At 31.2% G+C, this 10,805-nt stretch overlaps 1 protein-coding gene across 1 annotated transcript; it reads right to left on the reverse strand.

Moving 5' to 3' along the window:
• Positions 1-2,304: 2,304 nt before the first annotated feature.
• On the reverse strand, positions 2,305-3,430 carry LOC111408243 (histone H1-like). Its single transcript, XM_023038030.1, has 2 exons — positions 3,262-3,430; positions 2,305-3,178 (listed from the first exon to the last, which is right to left on the reverse strand). The coding sequence occupies exons 1-2, from the start codon at positions 3,343-3,345 to the stop codon at positions 2,462-2,464; spliced, it is 801 nt and encodes a 266-aa protein (XP_022893798.1). The 5' UTR covers positions 3,346-3,430; the 3' UTR covers positions 2,305-2,461.
• Positions 3,431-10,805: the final 7,375 nt, after the last annotated feature.

Below are 10,805 nucleotides of genomic sequence, written 5' to 3' on the forward strand. Positions count from 1 at the left end.
GTCTTCTCTTCCTGTTTGTTTGAGGGGTTTTGATAAATGGACAGGGGCCGTGAGAATCGGCGCCCTCCAACCCCTGTCACCCTTGCAAAGCCCTTGTTTGAGGCCTTATGGTACCTGCACAACATTCTCACTATGATAAGCGTTGATCTTCTCTTCCTGTTTGTTCGATAGCCTTTTTTTGTTGAGCTCTTGTTTGAGCCACATTATTTTTCTTAGAATGCATTTTTGAATAGTGTATTGATGGAAAATGTGTGATTAAAAAATAAAAAAATTTTGAATTTGCATGTAATATTATTTTATTGAAGAATGTGTGGTTGAAATGATGTCAAATCACTGTTTAAGAATTTTTTTTTTATTTTTTTTTAAATATGGCTCAAACATGGCCTAAATTTTAATTGTTTACGGTGGATATTTCAAATAGTTGTTTACATTTTGAATTCAAAACTTAAAACAAAGTTCTGGGGATTTCTGCTCTAATCTTCGGGTATGTTAGCTCTTTTCTCGTGTCTTACAAATGAAGCATATGGAACATGACTACTAGTGGAAGTTGAACGAATATCCTGTAAAGACACATTTGTGGCACACCAGTACTCACGTCTTGATACTGTACAAACGGTATACTTACCGGACGGCAAACGGAAATGTCTAAAATTATTTAGACATTAAGCCCTAGTTTGAACCCTATTTTAGAGGAGAAAATGAATTTTTGAATAGTGTATTGATGGAAAATGTGTGGTTAAAAAATAAGAATAAGTTTTTGATTTGCGTATAATATTATTTTATTGAAGAATGTGTAATTGAAATGGTGTTAAATCACTGTTGAAGAATGTATTTTAGTGAAAAAATGGAGCTCAAACAAAGGCTAAATATCCATGCTACACTAATGTGATGTGACTAAAGGACAAAATCCCTAAAAAAGGAGGTCGACAAAGAGGAAGCACAAACAACTTTTAAAAAGCATTCAAGGCATCTTGAGGATTCAACTTGTAATAAAAAAGTTTGAATTAAATTTCATTGGTCGCATGTTATCAAATTTTATGGACATGATAATCTCCGTAGAATCAACGAATCATCGTAAAATAAACAGAGAATACTCGTGTTGAAAATTTAAATTTCTGATTAATATGTGAAAAGTTGAAATCTGACTTTAAATACAATAGTTTTCATGTTTTACCTTTTGGAGATGACAAAATAACCCGTCTTGCCCTATTCTATCTCGACGGGTTGGTGGGGCGAGGCAGAGACCCCACCCCATCTTGAGTTGAGCGCCGAGGTCCTGCCACGTAGAGAAGTTATATATATATTTGAACATTATTTTGCTTTGAATTTTAAAATTTTGTAATTGTATTTTATTTTCTAATAATGGTATAACTTGCAGTTTTGAAAATATAAATATAAGGGGGGGCGGGGTGCCCTACTCCAAACTTGCACCCAATTATCTTTTATCAAAGAATTTCAAATTTTAATATAGTATAAAAGACTATTAAGCTCCAACAAGTAATTTGATTTGATTAAGACTCAAACGAGCATATGAATTTCAAAATTTATATTTCAAACGTGCATGAGCTAATAAATAAGAGTTTGATTTGTTCCTTTTAACAAAATTAACCTTTGAAGATAGAATTCCAATAAAAAAAATTGGACCAAAACCATTCCAACTCACAACTCAATCAAACGGTCAGAGACTAACAACACGTTTACCACTTATTCCTCCCGACTCCTATTAACTATTTATCCACCATGTAAAGTAACTCTTACTTATCTGCTTGGCAGTTGGATGGATTACTTAGATCATCTCCAACGAGGGACCAAATAGTGTAAAATTTGATATAATGAATAGTGTTACATAAAATTATTCATACCTTGGAGAGTTTTCAATAATTCCTAGTTTGTCGTCCTTTCCCTTTTTTTCAACAAATATTTATTCTGTCAATATCCCTTTTTCATATTTTAGAATCAATTAGATTTTTATTGGTTTATAACTGTTTAAATATGATAGTTATTTTTATTTAATATTTATTTTTAAATTCTAATCAATTAATAAATAATAATTGATACAATAGCCTCCATTTGAGCCCCATTTTTCTCATTTTTTTCTATTATTTTTTCTACAATACTCATTTTTAAATTTTAACCACATATTCTTCATTATAATAATATTATACGCAAACAAAAAAAAATTCCTTTTCTTTTAACTATACAATTTTCATCAATTTACCATTCCATAATACATTACAAGAAATTAATAGAGCTCAAACAGAACCTAAGATTATTCAATAAAAAATCAAAAGTAATAAATTTAGTACTTAGACAACATAAATATCTTAAGAAACATAAATTAAAGTACAATACAACATTAAACTAGAACAATAATTTAGTAATCTGGAATGTCTTTTTCAACTCCACCAAGAACATTAAAATATTCACCGAAAGAACTAGATGTATTTTAAAATCCATCACTTTATTGTTGACTTCTTTTTTGCAAAATTCTTATTTGTTCATTTTGAAGAAAATCACGTACAATTGGATTCGATATGGAATTCAAATCTTTCAGTAAAATTTTATTTTCTTCTCTATATTCGATTAAGGACAATTTTTTTAACTCATTTTGAGTTCTTAGCATTTTAATTTCAAAAAACTGTTGTCTAACCTTGCATCCACTCTTGAGAATTTCAAGGAGTTGTTGATTTTCATCATTGAAGGTTTCAATAAACTTTTGACTTTCTTCATCATTTTTCCTTTTTAACTTCGCTTTTTTCAGCCCAATGGATCGTTTAGTTGAAGCACCACCTACATTTTCTTCATTTGTATTAAGACTAAATGAAGACAATTTCAGAGATGCTGAAATGGGAGACTCTGATTGTGATGATGCAAAGCTGCCACTTTGAATTTGGAAGACTGGTGTTTTTGCTGTCACGTTCTTGACTGATTTCTTCATCTGGGTTTTGTTTTCAACTGAATTTGCAGCCTTTTTCACTTTCTCAGAAGGGGAGATCTTGTACAAGTTCTTCACTTTGACAAGCTTTCCTGATTTCACGAGCCCTTTCAACTGGGCTGAGAGGATTTTCTTGAAATTTGTTGGGAGACTAGCAGAGTATTTCGCTTCGATGAATTTCGCTATTGCAGGTTGGCTCGAACCAGCGTGATCCTTCATTGTCGTAATGGCTTCACTTATCATCTGAACCAAAAAAATAATAATTCCAAAAGTTGATCAGTAAAATCTTGAAATAAATATGAAGAAAAATATGAAAAATAGAGTACCTGAAGATATGGTGGGTGGAGGTTTGAAGGTGATGAACTAGAACTGGAAGTCTTTCTTTTGGTATTCTTCTTTGAAATGGCCATTGCTGCTGTGGATAGCTGAATTTTCTAGGAGAATATGCAAGTGAAATGAGAAGGGAGATTGTTCTGCTTTAATGAGAAAATTTCAATTTCAAATTTTGGCTCGGAAGAAATTTTTTGAAAAATTCTGTTCATAAGAAAGCTAATTTCCCGCCTACACATCACAAAAGCGGTGGGAATTGTGGATTCATAGTTTAATGGGTATGGATATATTTGGATTAAGCCCATTAAAGGAAAATCAATTCAAAAATAAGCCTATATGGTTCCTTACTTCCTTTGGTGGTAGATGGCCATTAATGAGAAAATGATATTTTGAATAGTGATTTTTTTGAGAATATATAATTAAAAATAGGAGGAAAAATTTATATTTATGAGCAAAATACCTTATTGTATGAATGTCTAATTAAAAATAAGTATAAGAATAAAAGAGTTTTGTTTTAAAGGAAAATAAATAGGAACTAAATGGTGATTACTTACGAGCTTGGGTTTCACCCTCAAGAAGGCTGATTCTCAAGTAAGATGGGTTGTATAGAATACCATCTTGATTTTGCTTTGTCACGAGAGACTCGAGCAATGCTTGTAGATGCTATGTCTGACGGAAGATAAACCATAGGCGATTGACATCATTGAGAAAATCATAGGCGATGCTATTTTGTAGATTCAACTTAATAACCATCAAAATGCCCAAGTATTTTGTATTTGTGTTGAAGATAAAATAATTTGAATATTTCCTCTTGATATTAGATTGTTAGTTTACTTTACTAATATATTATACACCATTAGCTTATTTACTGTGTGTTATTCAAATCATTATGTCAAGTTTGTGATTTTTGGAGGACTCATTGACCGTTGTTGAGGTTGGTGGTTGAAGATTTTGGCCTGGAATCCTCAAAAGTTATTGTTGTTATTGTAGTATTCTTCGATGATAAAAGATAAACATGTTTCACGCTTTTCAAAAACCATTGAGATTTTTTAAGCAGATGAAGAAAATTATCAAACAATAGAAAAAGAAAATATGCGATCAAATGAATAAGTTATTCCATTTAGCATCTTATTTTAAGTCATACAATGGACTATTTGTTACAATATTGTGGAATTCTATTGCATTTCAGTAAGCAGTGTTGGAAATAAAGTTATAAAACTTTCAAAATTGAAAATTAAAAATTCAGTTTTCAATTTAATTTCCGAGTTTTCAGTTTTAAACTTTTTTAATTTTTCAGTTTTGTTTTTAACTTTTGATTCAATACAAAACTTAATCTCATCATTATATTTGTAACCTATGTTGAATTTGATTAATTTTCATTATGAGAGAGTTGAAAATTTCTACGTGAATTTCTCATTGTTTTATACACAAAAAATATTCTCTAATTTTTTTATACTACTCTCTTTTCATACTACTCGTTAGTCATTTTATATTACCTCTTCTATAAATTCTGGTAATTGATAAGGGCTTGTTCTTTCACTCGCTGTGGTCGTGTCCATAGAAGAAGAATCAACTGTGAGTTATAAGGGTTTTATCCGTACAAAGGAGAGGCCGCACGACTTTAAGACAGCAGTTATCGCGACTCTCTTAGGCGTTTCCTAACTCTATTCTTATATTAATTTTATTTAATTCATTCTTATAATTGATAATTAATTGCACAAATCACGTTAATTTTACAACACACAATACTTCAATTGGACACAAGTCTCTTACTGAATCTTAGGTTTATGTTTTATTGGTCGAACTCGAAATGTATATTGAATCGATTCATAAATGTTTCGCTCGAGCTACGTGATTGGTGACAAATATGTGATTCGCTATATTTTTGAGGTGTAATTAATTAATCAATTAGTCACACGCAATGATATATTTTGGAGATTGGGACCCAACCAAGGATTTAAGGTTTCATTTCAAGTTATCACAGTGACAAGTGTATTCTATTAATCAAGTAAATATGTAAATAGATCATGTGTGAATTGAGATCATCTGGCTCAATTTCAAATGCATAATCGCATATTTGATAGAGATTTTAATCTAATTAACATCCATTTTTTTATTGTTATTTCACTATTTCAATCGTCATTTTTGAATTCTTCTCCCACGGGTAGGACCCACTTTATCTCTAACAATCAAAAAATCAATTAACAAAATCAATACCAAACAAACACTAAGATACGAGGTCCCAAATTTCATCGAGAGTATCTCTACTTAGAGAAGACAACGGTGAGGTCATGGTGGGCGGATAGGCTATTGCCCTGTTTATCAATTTGTTTACATTTTTATTTTATTATTGGAAAATTCTACTTGTACATAATGGTGTCCATAATGTGATGTAGCAATCATTCGATTGTTGATGTGCAAGTATGAGATTTTAATTAAAAGTTGGATCCAGTACCACATGTAATTATAGACATCATTATGTAGATAATTATGTACATGTAGCACTCCCCTTTATTATTTTGTATCTTAAAGTTTCATGTCCTTAGCCCCTATTTGGTGGGACACATAGAAAATTTTAATGAAAAAAGTTTTTGAAATGTGTTTTTGAGAAGTTGTGGAACCCATAAAAATTGTAGTTAATATTAATTGTTTGATTTTAACTTAGATTAAAATCCGATTTAAATAAATACCAAATAGCTAGTCAATGAAAATTATTATTGTTTCCCAATATGTAGAATATCATATATTCCCTTTAAAAAGAATGGTATTTTTTTTTTTCTTTTGTATGATAAAAATTTCAAATTTAAAATAGAAGTTAAACGGAATGTGTAACGGGGAGGGGATCATGTTCCCTTGTACCATACCTTGCCCCGTGTACCTGATTGATTAGGTGGGGAATCCCCATCCTATTTGAAACATGACCCATGAATATCTAATTTAACGAATTTTTTGCCGTCACCACTTTTGTATCGTATCATTTGGAGATTTGAGTCATGTACAAAAGTGGAGATAGAGACCAAAAATGAGAATTATTTTCAAAATCAAAACTCACAATTAAAGTTTACATATTTGTCTTTTATCCCTATCTCGATATCACTTGTATTATATCTATCATGTACATGCCCAAAAAAGAAGAAGATATAATTAAAAACAAAATTCATCACAATATTACATATTGGTAGATAGGCAGACAATTCAAACCAATTTCTAGAATGGTTACATTTCCAATTCGACGGCATTTGAAAATGTATCAAGCCTTTAGGTTTAATAATTTAAAATGACTTCTTTTCTTTTTCTTCAACGAATGTTACATAGCCCCCTCACATGTAAGGGGATTCAAGCTGATTACCCATATTTTATTCGTGGGATTTTCCTTTCTTCAATATTTGCAATGAAAACTTTAATATTTTATATTTTCAGCTTTATATTTCATTCGTTACTGTTGAGTTTTTTGATACCCAATAAATTTCGAGCTATAATATTAACGTGTGTTAATATTATTTTATAGGCATAGGCTGATGAATGAAATAAGTCCAACAACCAAGTCCATGAGCTACACCCAGCTTAATTGTATCCCCTCTTGGATGACTTGAATATTTGCCTGTTTACCTTTTTAATGGTTCAACTTAAAGCCTAACCCTAGAGTATATATATAGCTATAATCCTAGCCACTTTTTTTGTGATGTTTTGTGAGGTTTTGTGTGAGAAAAAGTGGAATCCCGGTTGCCTCCTTTCGTGTGTGAAAAATAGCATCTAAAAGTGTCCAAAACGCTTGTTTATCGTGTGCGATTGGTAGTTCCTTTATACTATACCTTTGTGGTGTCTTCTTCTAACCTTTGTGGTCACAAATCATCACATTTTCTTGTCCTACATAGGTAAGATTGAATAACAAACGAGGTGAAATAGATTAGTTGTGGTTTGGAGCCGATTGAATTGGCTGTTGGTAGAGAAAGGTACATTGGACTAAGTTCGAAAATCACCGATTTGAAAATCTTTTAAGAGAGCTTCCGCAACATTTGGTATCAGAGTTTCAAGGTGTTTGTTTTGGCTCGTGAAACATACCAAAAAGGTCCAGAAATCGCAACAAAAATCAAATTGAAAAAGTTGTCCAAAAACTGTCAAAATTAGCCTCTGTTTTTCGCGTTTTCTGATCAATCCAGAAGGAGTTTTGGGAAACGGGGACCACTGGGGTGACGTGCAGGTGGAGTCATTTCGAGACAATCTCTTCAGACAGTTTGTTCCTCACATTATTTTTGACATTTTTTGTATTGAAAGTTTTACGTTTCAGAGTCTACAGTAGAATCTGGACAGCATTGTTCTTCGGACGTTCGGACTTCGATTGTGATTTCTTGGTTACTGCAGTTTTCAGAGATTTTAGGACAAATAGTGATGGTTTTAAAGTGTTAAATTCGCGTGTCTCATAATTTATTAACTCAGATTGGTCCGTTCTAATAAATTGACTGAAACTTTTACATTATCGCACTAGTAGATCATCGTGTGAAGTGATCATTAGGATTGGGGGATGTCATTACTTGGAAACCATTATTTCTGCTAATTTAGGAATTATTTGTCATATTTGAAGTATTGGATTTAATAATTGCAAGTTAAATAACTGTTTCTGTGTTTAATTTATTGCATTACATGAAAATTTGAATTTTTTTGTTAATATACCTTCGTGTTTGCATTAATTGTCCCATTGAAACACCAGGACTTGATCCGTTCGAATATTCCTTTGATCTAAGATCGTGAATCTTACGAAACCCTGAGAATCTAGAACGGTGTATATTGCGACCTTATGATTATTTTGTGTGACCTTTTTGTGTTTTGATTGTTCTGTTTTTTCTTAAAATGTCTTCACATTTTGAAGTTTGAATTTTTAATGGGAAATGGAATTTTTCTATTTGACAATAAAATATGAAGGGTATTTTGGTCCAACAAAAAATTTCAAAAACTATAGATGGCAAATTTTCTGGAAATTTCAGAGAAGCACAAATAGAAGAGTATGATGAACTTGCATTATTTCAATTATTTTACACCAGTCTGACACTGTTTTGAGAAAAGTAGGAAAACTGGATTCTACAAAATAATTTTGGGAAAAGTCGGAGGACTTATATTTACTTAAATCTACTCCTAATAAAATGTACTTGCTTGAACGTTTTTTCACCTTTAAAATAGATCCTTCAAAGGATCTTGACGAAAATATAGATATCTTTAACAAGTTAGTTCAAGATATCGTTAATTGTGATGAAAATGTATCTGAAACGTATAAGGCTATTATCCTGCTTAATTTCATGCTGATTCATATAGGGAAGTTAAGAATGCAACTAAATATGGTAGTGACACCTTAACACTCGAGATTATTATAGACTCGATTAGGAGTAAGGAGATGGAAATTAAGGCTGAAAAAGACGATAAGAGGAGTGGCGAATTACATATGATGAGGAGTAGGATGAAGTTTGAGCAAATGAATTTGGATAGAACTCAAGACAGTAGTGATTCGAGTGATGAGGGTAATAAGAAGAAGGGCAAGGGATGTGACAAGTCTAGTGGCAAAAGGTTTAGCAACCATAGGTGAAACCTTTGTGGTGTTTTTGGGTCGTTTGTTTTGGTATTAATTCGAATTTGGTAAATTGAGCCTGTATATTGCCTTGGTGGTGGATGATTTCACTTCCTTACAGTTACTTCATCTCACTCCTCTTAAAAATAGACGATTAGAATAACGTGACAACTGACGCCCTTGTTTGAGCCATGTTATTTTTATAAAAATGCAATTTTTAATAGTGTATTGATGAGAAATTTGTAGTTAAAAGATAAGGAAAAAGTTTGGATTTATGTGTAATATTATTTTATTGAAGTATATGTGATTGAAATGATATCAAATCATTGTTTAAAAATATATTTTTTTTAAAGAATGTGGGTCAAATAGGTAGAAAATTTTTAAATTTTCAAACGATCTATTCTGGAGTGACATAAAATGCAATATAAAGTTGCGATTGATGAACAATAATCACGGAAGTGCAGTTATTATTTAGGGAAAAAAATTAAAATTCAATGACTCTATATAAAAACATTGAAAGCTTAGTGAGTATTTATAAAAAAAAATTAAAGCTTTGTGATAATTAAAAAGTAACGTTGAAAGTTGATTGACCATTGAGTTTATTTCCAGGAATGGCAAAATGCCCCTCGTATCAGAAATTATGTTAGTAACAAAAAACATGGTCTTCTAACTCTTCTCCATGACTATAAATTTTAAATTTATATTAGTGATAATTGCAGTTGAGACCCCAAACCTTTCAAAAATGTTGCAAAATTTTCCTTAGCCTTTCATTCGTTGCAGTTGTCACCCTAAACCTTTCAAAACCTTGTGGACGAAGTCTCGATGGATGGTTTCCATCCATATTTTTGTTAGTTGACCAAAAAATTGGATTTTGACCACACATTAATCAATTATAAAAGGACAAAATGGTAACTTTATATTTTTTACAATAAAAAACTTAAATAATAAAAAACAACCAAAAAAGAAAAAGAAGAAAACAAAATCAAAAGGAAAAAAAATCTTTTTCTCCCCAACCCACGCCACCCCACCCTACTCTAACATGGATTTGTAACACACCTTTCATTGAAATCATATTGAGACACTTCTACGTCTGATCGGCTTGTTGTAAGTCTTTTTTTAAATCTAAGGGTCCGTTTAATTGTCAATATGAAATTTGGGTGGAAAGAAAACGAATTCCAAGGAATTGAATTGGCTAGAATTTATTGTTTTGAGAATTGTAAATTATTGTGTTTGATTGGTATAATTTTTTTACGTGAAATTCATTGAAATAAAAGTGTTTTTGTATGAAATTGTCGATTAAAGAGATAGATTTTACTGGTATTGAGGATGAAATTTGTTTCCATTGCAAAAAAATAAAAAAAATCAAGAAAATTATCTATCTTTTGATGTTCGTTTGCCTTTGTTTTACATGAAAATTGTCAATTAAAAGAAAATATTTTTTTACAATAATTTTTAGAATTTGTTTCCATTACAAAAAATAAAAAATAAAAATCGCTACAGTAGCCGAAAATTGGAATTAAATTCCAATTCAAGAAAAGGTGGAAATTGGTTTATGTGGCAAGAAAGGTGGAAAATGAATTCTAGGGAAAATTTTTCTAATCAAACAACAAAAAGTTGGAAAGAAGGAATTTCAATTCCATTTTCCTTGGAATTCCATGCCAATCAATCATGGCCTAATAGTCATCATACCAATCCGTCAATTAGGTTCGACTTTGTTTTTGACATTTCATGATGTTATCATCATTTGGAAAGTTGTTATTGACATTTGGTACCATGTTTATCTCGACACTTGATAGTTCATGTATCTAGAACGAGATTTCATTCTGTTTCCTAGAGTTCTATACATTTCTCTACATTTGAAGTATTGCTATTCTCGACAATTGATATTTCAACTAGTTTGTAAATGTGTACACAATATAAGCCCTAAACAACATGTACAACCGAAACAAAATGCTGTTGTCTCCATTCTAATTCTACATCGAC

This window comes from Olea europaea, chromosome 13, assembly GCF_002742605.1.
Source record: "Olea europaea var. sylvestris chromosome 13, O_europaea_v1, whole genome shotgun sequence".
Classification (NCBI taxonomy): Eukaryota; Viridiplantae; Streptophyta; class Magnoliopsida; order Lamiales; family Oleaceae; genus Olea; species Olea europaea.

Excerpts from the sequence above, each read along its gene's own strand:
- LOC111408243 (XM_023038030.1), bottom strand. The coding sequence starts at position 3,345 with ATGGCCATTTCAAAGAAGAATACCAAAAGAAAGACTTCCAGTTCTAGT. Across the intron at positions 3,179-3,261 it reads TCCACCCACCATATCTTCAG|ATGATAAGTGAAGCCATTAC; the intron begins GTACTCTATTTT and ends TTTTTGGTTCAG.